The 18,007-nt window shown below is 38.9% G+C and overlaps 1 protein-coding gene across 5 annotated transcripts in view; it reads right to left on the bottom strand.

The window, feature by feature from the left end:
* Positions 1-18,007, bottom strand: part of LOC135699159 (protein phosphatase PP2A 55 kDa regulatory subunit) — a 171,449-nt gene that overhangs the window by 25,480 nt on the left and 127,962 nt on the right. For all 5 annotated transcript variants that reach the window (XM_065219385.1, XM_065219388.1, XM_065219387.1 and 2 more), the window contains one exon: positions 15,990-16,141. In XM_065219385.1, coding sequence (XP_065075457.1) covers positions 15,990-16,141 — 152 coding nt within the window. The remainder of the gene's footprint in view (positions 1-15,989; positions 16,142-18,007) is intronic.

Below are 18,007 nucleotides of genomic sequence, written 5' to 3'. Positions count from 1 at the left end.
CAGACACAATGTCGCCATTTACCGATTATTTGTTTAGCAAAGCATCCCACTATCCAAATCAGTGCTGTTTATTCCCCGTCACTTATATCGAGATTTTTACTTCAAAGGAAACATTGCTGATTTTAACGATCGATTTACGAGTGTCAAAATGAAAGTCCATCCGGCCATCGAGAAGTAGATTGATTAAATTGCCCTCTCGCTGACACAGACCGCTGCAGCTGCACTGCACCCACCCAGCAGCCGCTCCCCCTGAGACCAACTGGAGATAATTGAATCAAAGTTATTTTTTTTTAAACTTAAATACCCATACACCGCAACACGTTGACAACCGACGAGTTCGAGCCAAGCTCAAGCCAAGACAGCTGATGAAAACACAACCGGACTTACGTAACCGCTCTATCTCTGAGTATCCACAGGCTGCCAAATTTGGAACTTCCTTTGATTGAATCGGCTTTCGGGTAGGTATGAATGTATTTTTGGCATTCGTTCGGACACGAATTGCCGAGACGCTAATGATTATTATTGCGACATACATATTTCGACCCACGTGTGAGTGTGTGTGTGCGTGCGAAAAACGAGTTGAACGTGAACCGGTTTCGTCATTTTCGGTGTTTATCTTTTCACCTCAATAATAGAAAGAGTGATTTATTTGCAATCACTTTCACCTAGAACCATTCGATTCTCACTCAGCATTGCTCGCTATCTTACACTACCAACAGCGAGCTTTCTCCACAGAGCAAGGGAGTTGGAATCCAGTGACCGAGATCAAAACAAACATTGCTCTTTCTGTTCGATGGACGACCAACGATGATGAAACACGTAGAACAGACAGGCGGAAGGTGATCGCATTGCGACCGCGACAAAAAACAACACTGTTTACATTAACCTAGTGGCAACCCGCACCGAAGATACACACACACACACACACAACCACATTATATGAATTATTTGTCGGAGACAAAAGGCTTGTGCTGGTTACTTTTTGCGTCTTAGTCTCACCGCAGTAGGTACATATGGGAGATTATAATCATCGTTAGAAGGCATGGTACTTTTGCGTGTGTTGCTATCTTTTTGAAGTGCCGAAGCATGAAATTGAAGGAGGAAAAAGTAGCACCACTAAGGCCATCTACCTACCTACAACAAGTCTATCACATTTTCTCAGTGACGGGCGTGTGTGTGTTGCTGCGGGGCGTGTATTACTGCGAGCAAAAATATACACCTCTATATAGCGAATCGAGGTACACGAGTCCTAACCAGACGGCGGTGACCTACATTCGAGAGAGCGCGGACCTACGCGGGTGATGTTTTGACAGTGATTTATTTGTCACCAATTTTCGGGGTATGGTTGCCGATATGAAATGGACGTGAACCTCTGGGAATCTTAACAAATATGGTTAGGAACGGCCCAGGGTGGCCCAAAACCGATTTCTTGCTAAAATTTCGACAAGAACAAATTGTAATTGCTTTCTGAATAGGAACGATTGTGGCTATTTTTTCCCCGGATATCTGGAACCGAAACAATAGAATGGTCACCTATGGTTGTGATCGAATTTAGGAAAACAAACCTTAAGGAAAGGAAGCCTCAGAGAAAATCCGACCATGATCCCACATCAACTATTGGTTTCAACCTATTTGGTTTTGTGATCTGCATAGTTCAAGATTGGTTCATCGGTTCAAGCAGGTATCTTGAACACACCTGAGATATGGCAATATGGTCAAAAAGAGCTTAAAATGGTTATAAATTGCAAAATTAAAAAAAAATATGTCTTCCACACTAATTGTTATAGGGATTTTACACACTATAAATAGTCCCAAGAATGAGGAGCATATTTAAGTTTAGTTACCCGGCGCCATACCACCCTTCAGGGCGTTCCAGGCAACAATGCATACATTCAGGCGTGAAGGAACGTACCGCTGTAAAAAAAACAGTACTTTGCAGATTAGAACGCAAATAATCCTGCCAAATATTCAAATGCACACAAATTTAAGGTAACAACCTTTAGTTTGAAATCAGTATCCTATTCTTCATTTAGCATCTAAACAAGGAAGACTCTAAAGCTACCTTCAAGTTATATGCAATAAAATATTCCAATGAACTTAAACGCAAAGGGTGGTAGTTTTGAAGTATTTTGGCCTGATTATCATTCAGGATCATTCTCAAGGACCCATTTGACAATTCCTGGAACAAGAAAGTGATGCCATGAATATTTAAATCTAACTAAAGGAGATGGGAAATACGAAAATTGAATGTTTTTGGAAAACCACCACCCTTTGCGTTTAAGTTCATTGGAACATTTTATTCCATATAACTTGAAGGTAGCTCTAGTGTCTTCCTTGTTTACATAATAAATGAAGAATGCGATACTGAGTTCAAACTAAATGTAGTTTTCTTAAATTTGTGTGCATTTGAATAAAACATAAAGTTGCAAATACTGAAGAAAGAAATACGGATCGGAACAATCGGTAAATGACCTACGCGACGAAATAAGGACTACGATTGGAAACTCGGAACATGGAACTGCAAATCACTCGGCTTCCCGGGCTGCGATAGGTTAATCTATGACGAACTTCAATAACCCAGCTTCGAAGTCGAAGCACTGCAGGAACTTTGCTGGACGGGACAAAAGGTTTGGAAAAGCGGGCATCGAGCGGGTACTTTCTACCAGAGAGGGATGTCAAAATCGTCATCGGCTACATGACCACTCAGATAGGACGGGAGGCAATGTATAGACCGGCCAAACAGCTTGCATGCCGTATCGAACGACAATCGGCCAACGATGCGTGAACTTTGCAGCCTCTCGGGGTATGGTAGTTCGAAGTACCTTTTTCCCCCGCAAGGATATCCACAAAGCCACCTGGAGTTCACCTGACCAACACACAGAAAACCAAATCGATCACGTTCTAATCGACGGGAAATTCTTCCCCGACATTATCAACGTCCGCACGTAGATTCAGACCATTACCTAGTTGCAGTATGCACACCCGTCGAAGTCGAACGTCGCGACCCAACATTGAGCAATTACGGGACGCCAGAGTTGCCCAGGACTACGCGCAGCAGCTAGAAGTTGCGCTACCTACGGAAGAGCACCTTGGCGCAGCTTCTCTTGAAGATGGCTGGAGGGACATCCGTTCCACCACAGTTAGTACTGCTTCAAAGGCACTAGGTACTGCGATCCCGGACCGAAGAAATGACTGCTTTGACGGCGAATGTAAACTGTTAGTAGAGGAGAAGAATGCAGCACGGGCAAGAATGCCGCAACACCGCACGAGATTGAATGTGGAGCGATACAGACAAGCGCGGAACAGACAGCAGGAAGACCGAGATCGTGAGGCGATGGAAAATCTGTACCGCGTAGACACACGGAAGTTCTACGAGAAGCTAAATAGTTCGCGCAAAGGCTACGTGCCGCAAGCCGATATGTGCAAGGACTTAGACGGTAACCTTCACACGAACGAGTGTGAGGTGATTGAGAGGTGGAAGCAGTACTATGACGAGCACCTCAACGGTGATGCAGCAGAAAACGAAGGTGGCACGGCAACAGACCTTGGAGCACGCTCAGAAGACGACAGGCTACCGGCCCCTGATCTTCAAGAAGTTGAGGAGGAGATCGGTCGGCTGAAGAACAACAAAGCAACTGGTGTAGATCAACTACCAAGTGAGCTATTAAAATACGGTGGTGAAGCACTGGCTAGAGCGCTGCACTGGGTAATTGCCAAGATTTGGGAGGAGGAGATATTACCGGAGGAGTGGATGGAAGGTGTCGTATGCCCAATCTACAAAAAGGGCGACAAGTTGGATTGCTGCAACTACCGCGCGAACACACTGCTGAGCGCCACTTACAAGGTACTCTCCCAAATTCAATGCCACCGCCTATCACCATTTGGAGTTCGTGGAGCAATACCAGGCGGGATTCATGGGTGCCCGCGCTACCACGGACCAAATTTTCGCGATTCGGCAGGTTCTGCAAAAATGCCGCGAATACAACGTGCCCACACATCATTTGTTCATCGATTTCAAATCCGCATACGACACAATCGATTGAGATCAGCTATGGCAGATTATGCACGAGTACGGATTTCCGGACAAACTGACGCGATTGGTCAAAGCGACGATGGATCGAGTGTTGTGCGTTGTTCGAGTATCGGGGACACTCTCGAGTCCCTTTGAATCTCGAAGGGGGTTACGGCAGGGTGATGGACTTTCGTGTCTGCTATTCAACATCGCGTTAGAAGGTGTGATCAGAAGAGCTGGGATAGACACGAGTGGCACGATATTCAGGTAGTCCATCCAGCTTCTTGGCTTCGCCGGTGACATAGACATTATATAGAAACGTATATCAGACTGAAGGCTGAAGCTAGACGGATTGGACCTGCGGGAAGACAATGTTAGCCTCCCACCCCGAGTCCAGATTGACGGTGACGAAATCGAGGTGGTCGATGAGTTCGTGTATTTGGGCTCACTGGTGACCGCCGAAAATGATACCAGAAGAGAAATTCAAAATTCAAAGACGCATTATGGCAGGGAACTTTGGACTTCGGAGGACGCTCCGGTCGAATAAAATTCGCCGCCGCAAGAAGTTGACTAAGACGCTGATTATACCGGTGGTGCTCTACGGCCACGAGACCTGAATGCTCTTGTTTTCGAACAGAAGAAGTTGCGTACCATCTACGGTGAAGTGCAGATGGATGACAGCACCTTGAGGAGGCGAATGAACCACGAATTGCACCAGCTGCTGGGAGAACCATCCGTCGTCCAAATTGCAAAAATTGGGCGACTACGGTGGGCTGGGCACGTCGTAAGAATGCCGCACTTGAAAATGGTTCTCGAAATCGACTCAACAGTAACAAGAAAAAGAGGCGCGCAGCGGGCAAGGTGGCAGTTCAAACGGACACGAAATCAGCGCATTTCTTCCATTTTGCCCTTGACTGCCCCGCTGTTTCGTCGAAGTCGCTGCTTTGAAATTGACCAGTATTTTTCGATTGGTCGAAATTCCGGGCAATTAGGAGGATTCATTAGCTTGGGGACAAAATCGATCTTGTTGGCAGCATACCACTCCAGAACCATCTTGGAGTAGTGGCAGCTGGCCAAATCGGGCCAAAAGATGACTTTGCCCCTATGCTTTCAGATGAACGGCAATACACACTTTTTCAGGCATTCTTCGATGTAAACTTGGGATGTCATCGTCGAGGATGTGACGAATGGTTCCGTTTTCAGGCCACTGAACTGCAAATCGCTTACCAAATCATGGCCTTCTTCGCGAACTTGTAGGCAAACACGAACTTGAATCTTCCCGGCCCATCCCCACGTCCAGTCGCGATGTAAAACTTTTAACCGGGAAGCTGCTTAAAATCGAGTTTGACGTATTTTTCGTCAAAACACGGTCGTACAAGAGCCTTGCACTGCTTCATGTGCCGGTTCGGAAGTTTACTGGCTTTGTACGACTTGTATCTTTCCCTGGCAAGGATGTTCCGCACCGTTTGAAAGTTGGCGTTGTACCTTCTGGCCACATCTCGGATCGAAAGACCGGGGTTGGCTTTAACGTACCTCAACAACTTGCTGCGCAGCTGACGATCCCTGATTCCAGTTTTTTCGTAGGTCCGCTGATTCCTTGCCACACTCAGCGTTTCCTTGTAGGTTTTAAGCATTCGACGAACTGTTGTTTTCGGCATCTTCATCACTTTAGCCAGCTTGGAACCGAACCACTCCGGATTTTCCAGGTGTTTGTGCTAGCGGCGCGCGTGTGGCGTACCAATTTACTTTTAGTCAGCCTTTAGAACTCCCTTTGATGTTCCCTTATAATTTGCTTCATAATATTCAAGAAATTGTCTCCAGAAGGCTCTTTGATGCACTCTTAAGATCATTCAAATTTATTATTTAGGTTCGCTGTATTACCTACGAATTCCCAAGGAATTCTCCTCAAATAAACTCTGCTCAGTATTCAGTAGCTCCTGAAATTTCCATGGAATTATGTTCTGAACTCCACTCAGAATTCTCTAAAAGTAGGCCCCTTAAATTCCATGAAATGCTTCTCAGAAATCTAGAGGAACTCTACTTTAATTTCTCTTCAAATAATTACAGGAATAGTATTGAAACTCTCCTAAGTATTCCTTTGAAATTTACCCCAAAAGTTCCTTAAAACTATCCTTTGGAATCATCCTCAAAATGTTAATTGAGTTCTCTTCAGAATTCCTCCTTACTCTCTTGAAATTCTACTCACGAGTACCTTGGAGTTCTCCTTACAAATCCCTTAGTCAGAACTATCCTTGGAATTACTATGGAATGCTTCTCAGAATGTTCATGGAAATTTCCTTTGAATCCTTTACTCAGGATGCTTTTGGAATGATTATACTCAAAACTACCTTGGAATTCTCCTTAAATTTCATCTGGAGTTCAACAGAATTCCTTAAATTGTGATCAAATTCATTCATTAAAGTCCATTAGCTGAGAAGCTTTTGCAATAGCGGTGCCGGTAAGCGTGATTACCTCTCACCCCAGCAGGCCTGGGTTCAATCCCAGTCGGCGCCACTGGGATGTTCTGAGGCATAACATCTCTGATCAAGCCTTCCTTCGGAAGGGAAGTAAAGCCGTTGGTCCCCGGTTCTTTAGTTGATGGGTCGATAGGCAGGGTCCAGATCCTTGCAAATTTCTCCCAGTCTGATTTTATTAGGTAAAGGGTTTTCAAAAATTTGTCTAAGTTTAAAATCTGAAGAAATTATTCATGATTCAGAATTCCAAAAAAAAAAACAATTCAAGATTTAGAAGATAAATCCATTACAGAATTATTATGTTAAAAGAATAAAAGTGAATAACGAGGAAGGTAAAGTTGATTGTATTTTTTTTTTAATTCTGGAGAAGTTTCCTTGGTGTACTATACTATATTCTATTCAAATGTTTAAGAATTGCTTGATGTGAGCATTTCAAAATTCCCAGAGAATTCCAAGTTTTTCCAGGACATAAAAATCCCTGAGGATTCTCGGTTATCCAGGTTTCTCAAGGTAGACTTCAGGGAGAAGTACAGAGACCTTAAACCTATTTCAGAAGTCTTAAAGTAAGAGCATAGAGAACTTGTTTAACAATTGCATAGACCTTATGACTTAAGTAGATGTCAGAGAACTGAGTGAGTGAGTGAGTGAAGATCGCAAGGCTTCAGGGAAAAATCTAGAGGCCTAGTGGGCTTAGAAGTGAAACGAAGTGAAATAAGTCCAGATACTGGTTAGGAAGTCATTTGGAAAAAATCAAGAGCATTTGAAGAGCAAGTCTAGAGGCAAATCGGAGGCTTCAGAGTCTGGATTTCATAGGCCTCAGAGGCAAGTCCAGTGGCCTAATGTGACCAGATTCCACAGTTCTCGTGGAACAGCTCCATGGACCTCAGGGGTATGTCCAGTATCCTCAAGAAGTACTTTGAGTTGAGAAGACAAGGATTTAAGTTTTATTATAGCCTAAGAAACCATGATTTAGCGATTTAGCCTAAGAAACCAATTCCTGCAAGTCTGCTTTGAAATTTAGATAAATTTTTAAATGTTGCTAGCAATTGAACTTAGATGACTTACGGGGCGAATAAAGAGGCAAAACTCAATTATGGAACAAGATCAAATGCCTAATTTTGTTGAGAATTTTAGATGTTCAGAAATGTTCTCGATTTTAACAATTGCCGAAGAGCAATATGTAAATATACTGAAGATTTCAATGTCTATTCGATCAGGGTGTCGACTCAACGAAAAAAAAAACAAAATTCCCTGATATTCCCTGATTTTCCAGTAATTTTCAAAAAGAAATCCAGGTTCAGTGCCTACCCGGTTTAGGCAATAAAGCGTTCCATACATTTTATAGAATGCAAAAATGACAGAGTCTTGCCAAAAGCGGGAAGGATTCGCATTCTACCCTAAGGCTTAAATTCATCCAAATTTTGGAAATTATCGGGGTTTAAGTTTTTTAAATTAGGCACAAAACTGAAAGCGATGAAGCCGAAAGTTAAATGGATAATTTCTAAGACAGCACCGAAGTCTCCACAATTTGTGTATGAAAATGTCGCTCAAAACTTTAAGGCTTTTAAGTGATTGTTCTCAAGCTTTCGTTCAAAGATCTCTCCAGAATTCTTCTAAAATAAATTTGAAATCCCTTGAAATTGTTTTTTTTTTTTTTATAATAGTACAGAAATTCTCTGTAGAAAACTCCAAAAAATTCTTAAAATTCAACATTTTTTCAAATTTTTAACTGTTTCTAAGAATTTACTGTAGCTTAATTTTTTTTTAATTTGCATGAAATTCTCCGTAGAATTCACCTCAGACCTACAATAGAAAATGGCCTATTAGCTATTGTGAGCAAAAATTGTAATCCCCCTTCCCTGCCACCGATCTGGCAGGGGAAATTCTCCCGCCGAGAATTGTCTTCAAATTTTACTCAGAATTATTTCGGAGTTCTCCTCTAAATTCTTCTGTAAACTGCATGGAATTCTTATTAACATTCTTTAGAAATTCCTTTCGAAATGCGCTTAGAATTATACTCAGACTATCCTTATAAATCTTCGCATACTTATTTTGGAATTTTACCCTCAAAATTCGCGATCCTTGGTATTTTTCAAGAATCCTGAAATCCTCTTCACTCTTGGGAGATCTAGTAAAAGCTCTCCTAGAGGTTTTCCTAAAAGCTACCTAGAAAATATTCTCTGAAATACCTTGGTGTTATCTCTAGAATTCATTCTAAAATCTGCTCAAATTTGCCTTGAAAAAACATTCTAAAATTCACTTAATAGTTCTTCAAAGTGTTACTGCAGTTATCCTGAAAATCTATACCAGTCCAAGGTCTTGAAATCTTATTGTTTTCGAAGAGAGGACGAGGTATATTTTTCCAGATTTGTCATGGGATTTTCCCGGTGACTTCAAATTCCAGCTTTTTCCAGTTTCCCCGGGTCACTGGTTACTCTGCATTTCACATATGAAACACTTGTTTTTAATCCCATTATATTTGTTTTGCCTTGAGCACATTTTGAGACCCAGCTCCGTAAGAAAATTATTCCGGATAATACGCATAACCAAAAGCTAATTCGTAGGTGGATTCCTCCGGTGTGAAATCGTAAAAACAGCGCTTTCACCTCCAACATTCTGTAAGTTAATTCCATTTAAATTGCAATAGCAGCAACATTACAATACTAAAACTTTACTGATAAGATCATTTGACGAGCTAACCAGGTTCCCAATGAAGACCTAACATACTTAATATAGCCACTCTATGCTGTCAAAGCAATGCTTGTCTACGTATATTTGAATCATTATTCAATAATAAAAGTGCTGCACCAAGCAATGAAAAAAAACCTCTCAAGAAAGACTATTATCCTGATTTCTCATTAAGTTAGTTCTCTGAGCTAATCAAGCTGTTAAGAACACAATAAGGAACAAGAACTAGAAGTATTCAGAAAAAAATCATTATCTTCTCTTAAAATTGGGTTTAGACAAGGCAAGTCAATTGACCAACTCAGTTTAATTCAACCGACTTGAACTAGTATTTGAGTAACTTTTGCTCCACTTACAAAAATGCAACATCAAGCATCGAGCAACCACAACTTCGCAACTCTATTTCAAATTTAAAATTGAAAACCATCCTCAAACTACAACGAGTAATTAAGTTGTATGAAACTAGCGAAGCCAGCCATACTTATTAATATGTTTCTGTTATAAAGAAATATTTCCCTGACTTTGAATGAAATTCCCTGACAATCTCTGATTTTCCAGTTTCAAAAAGGATTTCCCTGATATTCCCTGATTTTCCAGGTTTTTTTCAGGTAGTCGACACCCTGTCGATTAAAAAGCAAGGGCCAAATCTAAAAATCACAGAGCGCTTATGTTGGGAAAAGTCCAGAGGCCTTGTAGAATAAGAAATCTTATAGGAAAAGTTGAAAGGTTTTGTGATGTAAGTCCAAAAGTCTTGGTGGACAAGTTAAGACGACTTTCTGAGCAAATCCACAATAATTATGGTATGAAATGGATTATCATAGGCGCCGGTGGTGGAAAGCGTTACTGCTTCTCACTCCAAAAGACCTGGGTTCAATCCCAGTCGGCGCCGTCGGGATTTTCTGAGGCATAAACTCTCCATGAATTGATGGATCGATAGATAGGATCCAGGAGTGGGATCTGCCTCCCTGGCGTCGATAGAATTGCAGGGCTGGTAGCCATCACTGCTGTCAAAAATAGTGATTTTAGTGACCATGTTGAAGAAATAAGTGACTAAATAGTGACTGATAGTTGTAAAAATAGTGACTGAAAAGTGACCCTGAATTGAATTAAAAATAAATTTTATTGAAAACTCTTAGGAATTTCTGAGGAGCACAACTCCTGTGAACTTCAAAGGAAAATTCCAAGGGCATTCTGAGAACAATTTCATAAAGTGTGTGGGAGTCCTTGGATTTTTTTTTTAATATTAAAAGAAGGATTACAATTAAATCTGATAATAACTCCAGGATATCTTCAAATGAATTAGGAAAATAAATTCAGGAGAGCTTTCCAAACAAATTATGAGAAGAAATCTAAGGAAATTGTGAGTAGAAATGCCAATGAATTCTTAGGAGACTTTCAATGTGAGTAGAATTCCAAGGAAAGGAATGAGATTCAAAAGGAAATCTGAAATGAATTCAATGAATATTCTGATAATTATTGTGGAGAATTTCAAGGTAATTCCGATAAAAACTAAAAGAAAATTGAATTCGGAGGATAGCTTCAATTTCCGTTGAATATGAAATGGACTATTCTGAGAACTTCCCAAATTTTTCCTATGAAGTTCTCGAAATGTTTCTGAATACCACAATACTTTTTCTAAATTTCTGGAACTTTTGTGCTCCCGCAATTTTCATGGAATTAGAATGAAATAATTAGTATAGTTTTATGATTTTCACTTAAGTTCTCACGATTTTTCTAAAGTTCATGAAACTTCCATTAAATTATCGACACTAATTTAAAACTTCTTCAATAGTCTAGACTTTCCGGATGTTATTAACACCGCCTAAACGAATTTCTTTAAAGTTCTCTAGGTTGCCCTGAATTTATCAGCAACTTTAATTAAATTAATTGATTTACCTTGAGGTTTGGACAATTTTCCTTGAGTATTCTAACCATTTAAAACGCTCACTTATTTTCCCTGAACTATGGTTACCTGAAGTTCTCTAAATTTGTTTGTCCGGCAAATTTTCTGATATATATTATATATTTAAAATTCCCTGACGTTTTTAGGTCAATCATAGAATTCTTGGAATACCCCATAATTCCACGGAATTCCTTGTAAGTCGCTGCAAATTTGCTTAAGTTAATGGGATTATTCTGAAGCTATTTGATCGTCCTCGAAGTACTCGGAACTTCGCTGAATATCATGAAACTATCTAAATTCTAAGTTCTCTGGAATTTCTTGAAGATATTTATCGCTGCTTGTTAAAAGTTCTCGCATTTTTTTTAAATGAATGGAACTTCGTTGATATTATCTAATCAACTTAGCTAAACTTTCGTATTTTTTAAAGTTCTTGATATTTCCATGATATAACACCCTTAAAATACTCTCACGTTTTCCGGATGTTCATATAATTTTTATCACGTTCCAGAAGTTCTATCGGAGCTTTGTTGAAGCTTCCGGAACTTCTTTAAGGTTTCTATAATTTTCATTAACTTATTTGAACTGCCCTTGATTATCTTATCTGTCTTGATGTTCTCGAAGCTTCCCTAAAGCCCTCAATTCTATTGAAAATAAATTTCCCTGAAATTCTTTGGACTTCTGTGAAGTTCCTGAAATATTTATGAAGTTTTCTTAAATTATCTGATGGTCTCTGTACTTTCCTGAAATTCTCGGAACATCTTAAGGGTTCTCAATTTTCCTAAATTTACGATTATAGATATTTAAACTGCTCTAAAAAGTCTGAACTAAAGTCATGGGAACTGCTCTTAAGATCTGAATTTTCCCAAAGATCTCTAGATCGAGCTATTCTGAGGTGCTTAGATTTTCTTTAAATTTGCACAATACCCCTCAACGTTTCTATATTTCTCAAGTTTGCTTAACACCTGTGATGTGTTCTGAAATTCTAGGAACTTCATAAATGTTTCTGAACTTTTTTAGAATGTTAAAAGAACCGATTTGAAGATCTTAAAGCTTCCAGTAAGTTCCCCATAATTTCAGTGTGTTAACTTCCCTTATGTTCCCGCAGTTTGTTTATGGAGCTTTACTGAAATTCTCAGAATATCCTCTCATTCCTCAGAACTTCTTCAAAGTTCCTGCAATTGTTGTGAAGTTAATGGGACTGCAATGAAGATCTCTTATATTTCATAAAGTTAATTACGAACTTGAAATAATTCATTTAATGTTTTCCTTAATTCAGGCACTTTGACAACTTTCAATATCATGAACTTGTACATGGAATACGAAACTACAAGACATTCAGGGCTGGTAGTACTGGTGCGATATAATAGTAGTGACTTTAGTGACTAAAATTACGGAAATAGTGACCAAATAGTGACTTTTAAATAATAAATAAGTAACCAATGGTGACATTTATGTAATGACTCAGAAACTCAAATAAGGTTTAATATTCAAATAAACTGTTTTTGTCATGGAACTTAAAATCACATTCCATGTATTCCTCTAATTATATCAAAACTCTCAACTGAATCTCCTATTAAAAGCATTTAAAGTGCAATTTTCGGATTTTCAAAAAAAAAATTAAATGTTGCTGGTTGAGCGATATACGTTAAAATTAATGTATAAACCAATAAAGCATAATAAACCAGCATAAATAGGGTTAAATAGATCATTACAACGACAGTATTTTTTCAAAGATCTTGAATTTGATTCTACCTTTGAAATCTTTCAAATTTTGATATAACTTTGATAATTCTCTAAGAATATTTAATTTTTTTTTTCAGGATGATCTCAAGAACTTTTTTAAAATTATTCCACTCCTCTTAAACTTGCTTCTAAAACAAGCTTAACAAAAATAATATTGCATTCTTGAAATTCTTTGCAGAACAATGGAAATAGATTATTTTTGTAGTTGGATATGCTAAACGTCAAATATCAGACTTAAAGTGAACATTTTAATAGAGTATAGAGTTCATAGTTCCGTTGTACTACGGCAGTGTAAAAATTGTATATAGAAAGTAAAAAGGGAGCTTAAAACATTTTTTAGGAATGTACAAATCGGGTAGAGCATCCCTTTTACCAAACTCATTGATGAAGGATAGTGAGGGGTGTTTCACCCCGCCACACTGGCAAAAGGGATAATCGCCAATTTGCTCATGTGCCTCCGATGTGCGGAAACAGTTCTATCAATTGTTTCACACTCAAATCGCCATCTGACGTAAACATCTACCTGATTTCTCTACCTAATTCGTACCTTCCTTAAAAATGTCCTTTGCTCGCTTTCTACTTCTACTTTCTATACACAATTTTCACACTACCGCACTACAACGTAACTATCAACTCTATGCCTTCATCTCCTCATCTATCGTATAAAATGTTCACTTTAAGTCTGATATTTGACGTTAAGCATCTCCAACTATGTAAATCGATAACTTTACGCATGAATTAATAAATCATAATTAGTTAAAGTAGATTATATTCGATTTTTAATTATTCTTCCAGGATTTCCATGAAGACTCTTCCCATAAATCCATTTCAAATTTACTTGAATTCTCTTTAGAATTTCCATGTTATTAACCTCATAAATATCATAAATTTATGCTCAAAATAATCTTGGACTTCTCTGGACAGTATTTTCTCAGAATTCTCAAAAAAAAAAATCCATCCCAGAATACCCTTTGAAACTCTTCGAAGAATTCCTTTAAGATTGAACCCTCAAAAGCCGATTCCATTGGAATTCTTCTCGGAATTTATTTCGAACTCTCTAGAGTTCTCATGCTTCCATCCCGAGGAGGGCGACTCTATCTACGATGCAGGGAAACGATTCTGAAGAATTCCTGCAAAAATATTATGCGCGATGCAAGTAGATGCGAGAAATGAAAGAAGATTGATTCGCTAGTGTGAGATTTGTTGAGCATCTAGAATTGAGATTTAGATGTGTCGCCCCCCTCGTTCCATCCTCAGAAATCATCCCAGAATTCTTTTGTAACTTCCTTAGTGCTAAGTACTCAAATTAAAAATGTTGTTGATATTGTTCCATTTCACTCTATTTTAGCTGTGAAAAAGTGACTTTGGTGACTATTTTTAGGGAAATAGTGACTTTAGTGACTTTTTGGTGTGTAAAGTGACTTTTTAGTGACTGACTTCAAAATAGTGACAAAGCCACTAAAAAGTGACCAGCTACCAGCCCTGGACATTGAATGTTTTTAGATTTTGGACTTACTCAAATTAAGTACGTTTTTTTAAACTGTGAACAGTGAAAAATTAAGTTCAACATTCATTGGATTTGATTACAAACTTGTTTCTTTAAAACTGATTACCATGTCTTAAAAACGCTTGGGTTAATTACTGTTGATCTTCCAGAAAAAGCATATTTTGAACGCATTAAAAAAAAACTTTCTTATTATAAGCCTTGAATTTATCCGTTAAAGTTCTGGGAAAACCTGGAAAACGCAGGAAATTTTATTTAGAAAAATGAGTTGACAGCCTGTAGATAGAGAAAGACGATTAAACGTCACAAAGCAAATAATGATCAATATTGAAATAAATTGACGCTAAAATAGTTGAAAATAGTGACTGATTACAAGAATAAGTGACTTTAGTGACATGACCTTAAAACAAGAGACTTTTTAGTGACTGACTTGAAAAAAGTGACTCACTACCAGCCCTGGAATTGGTACTCAAGTGTACGGAAAACAAATCAAGAGAAAAATTATAAATCAAACAAATCCAACAACCTTGGGGGAAAATCCAGAGACTTGCAGAATAACTCGGATGCTTTGCGGGACAAATCTAAGAGTCTGCTGGACATCAGATTCCTGATATATCCAAGGGAGATGTTGGAAATGTGTTAACAAAATAAGTGATCAACTATACCGAAACTGTAGAGATATGATCGAAAGATTACAAGGGCAAGTTCCACAGAACTTCAGAGTGCTTTCGTCCAGTGCCATCAACAGCCTTGTCTGTGGACTCTGTGATTCATTCCGCAGCACTGTACAGCTCAAACAATTTCGAAAGAAAATCTATAGAGCTTTGATAGTAAGATCAGATAATGTTTTTGACATGTCCAGGGGATCTGTTAACTCCCAAAGGCAAGTACAACGAACCTCAATGCCCTCAATACTGGAGAATGTCCTAGAAGTGCACAGTGGACCTCGGGAAATATTCAGAAAGCATCAAGTGCTAGTTTCGATACTCAAATGTGCTATTTTAGAGCAGCCCAATAACTTCTAGGACAAAAGTAAGAAATGGTTTAAGTCCTGATGATCTGGATTACAGTTTCGAACAACCTCTTGGGAAAATACAATGGATTTCAACGTAAGAACCCTGTGGGTAAATATATTGGAAGGAGCCAAATTTGATCCTTAAAAAAATTGTGAACTCGTCCTCGAACTTGTCTTCTTAAACTAGCCTTGAAGTCCCATTGATCCTGAACCTTTCCCTACCGACTGGCTTCCAGAATTAAGTTGGATTTACCCACAATGAGATGGTCTTTGAAGTCGTCGAAGATCATTAGACCGGCTCTCTAAATGTCTTACAATGATCCCTTAATTTTATCCTAATCTAAGTTGGATTCCAGGCACATAAACCGAGGAAATTTTGCCACCATCTAATTCCCCGTAGATGCATACGTCCCACGAACGGAACGCTTCCTATCAATCATCGTTTCCATTTCGATTTTCCATACAAGAAACACGTTCCCCGGTTTGAAAATTCAATTAATGCCATCCTCCTTTCACAAGCAGCCAGTCACTGCAAATCTCCTTCCTCCAATCAATTGATGTAATCAACAACAACAACAACAGGACCGGACACGTGTCCGAATCCATATCAGGAATCCGTTTCGCACTGTATTCCCATCTCCCTTTCTCCTCACCTGGAATATGACAACTCGGCCGCCCTTGTCGCCGGTGGCCAGCAGCTCGCCATCGTGGTTGAACTCCACACACGAGATGATGTCCGCGTCGGTGACATCGTCGTCGAGGGCACCCTTTATCTGTGAAAAGCACCAGGATGTATCGCCATTGCCTAGAAATGAGAAAGAAAGCAGAAATTAGTACACTTCCATATATTGATTCAATCGAAACGATGACGACAACGGCGAACGGGGGTACATCCCGACTAAAAAAAACAATATGCATTAACTGGACGACGTTTCAATTATAAGTTGTCATTCGCCACCCAACACAGTTCGGTGTGCATTGCATGTAAAGCTATCTACAGATTTGTATATTAGAATTGTTTCGAAATGTAATTTTTATCCGGGGACGTTGGTCCACCGTTTCAATGTAAGTACATAGCAGCATTTATGAAACGACGACGGCATAAATGGAAGAGACAACCAGTGGAAAGTGGCAAACAGCGAGTCTGGGTGCACCATCTGGTCAATCAAATGACGGCAGCAAATCAAAACTCGTTTGCCATAACCTCAAATCGATATCTTGGACAGCAATGGTTTTACACGGTTCGAGTTCAGTTATGGGTAGACGCGTGTTTGATCTGTGCTCATGTCCACGATTAGTTGGTATGGTGTGTATGTTGGTGCTGTCATACGCATGTAGGTGCATGATTTTGAACGGAGATTGACCAGTTTGGGAAGGGGAAAATTGGATCGTTTGCCGGTGGCTTAGATTCAAGTATATTGAGAAAATGTTTCTAGATATAACCTGTTCAGAGAGTTCCTGCTGCAGATCTAGATGATCAGGATCTCAAGATGTAGTAGGAACAAACATAGTTATGCACACTGTCACCTACCTGAAAGTACGTAGCCTTCTTAACAACGTTGTCGAAGAAAGCAACTATCCTCCAGATGACCAGGATCTCAAGACACCGAGAACTTTCCTAAAGTTGGCACTTAATGCTGATTATGTGGCAAATTACACTGGAGTCGCTTTTTACGCGGGTGATACGTCCCGCGTAAAAAAAAACCGCGTAAAAAAAAACCGCGTAAATTCCGGAATCCGCGTAAAAAAAAACCGCGTAAATTCCGAAATCCGCGTAAAAAAAAACCGAGTAAAAAAAAAACCGTGGAAGAAAAAACCGCGTAAAAAGCGATATACCGCGTAAATTCTGAAATCCGCGTAAAAAAAAACCAAAATCCGCGTAAAAAAAAACCGCGTAAATTCCGGAATCCGCGTAAAAAAAAACCGCGTAAATTCCGAAATCCGCGTAAAAAAAAACCGCGTAAAAAAAAACCGTGTAAAAAAAAACCGCGTAAAAAGCGACTCCAGTGTATAAGACCCGTATTTTTTTTTTTATCATTAGGGTGACCATTTCCATGTTAGAGTTAGTTTAAATCTTAAAAAATTCCGGTTGTTAATATTCAACAAAAAACAAAATTGAACGCATTTTGAAGAACGTTCTGAAAGGAATTTACTGAAAGAATAAAAAAAAATGTGATTTAAGAAGATTCCCAAGATTCTGGGGCTTTAAAATTTGTGTAGAGTCTGAAACTAGAACTTCTTTTTTTTTCAAAATTTGTGATTAATAACAATCTTTGTGATGCGATTTGGAGAAACAATAATTAAAATGTGAGATTTTAAAAACATTTCAAGATCACAGATTTAAAAAAAAAATATCATACTTATGAGTCGTGGAGTCATAATTGTCACATTCTGAGACTTGGAAGCATTTTAAGGGTTATAACAAATTACAGAACAATCTATGGAATCTAGCGGACAAACCCTGGAATTTTGAGTAAAATTTAAAAGAATTCAAAGTGTTGATTTCAAACAAATATTGAAAAAGATTCCCACACAGTTTTCAAAGGAGAAGTTCTGAGCAGAATTCCAGAATTATTCTGACATGAAGTCCTTATAAATTCTTAGATGAATTTGAAGGGATTTCTGTGGAGAAGAATGCAGGTTCTTAATTAAATTGTTAGGTAATTTTTGG

The sequence above is a fragment of the Ochlerotatus camptorhynchus genome, unplaced genomic scaffold (genome assembly GCF_037179485.1).
Source record: "Ochlerotatus camptorhynchus isolate MF236.1 unplaced genomic scaffold, CSIRO-AGI_Acam_v1.1 ptg000103l, whole genome shotgun sequence".
NCBI lineage: Eukaryota > Metazoa > Arthropoda > Insecta > Diptera > Culicidae > Ochlerotatus > Ochlerotatus camptorhynchus.
Note: the sequence above shows the minus strand (reverse complement) of the source record. Positions and strands in the feature narration are given on the sequence as shown.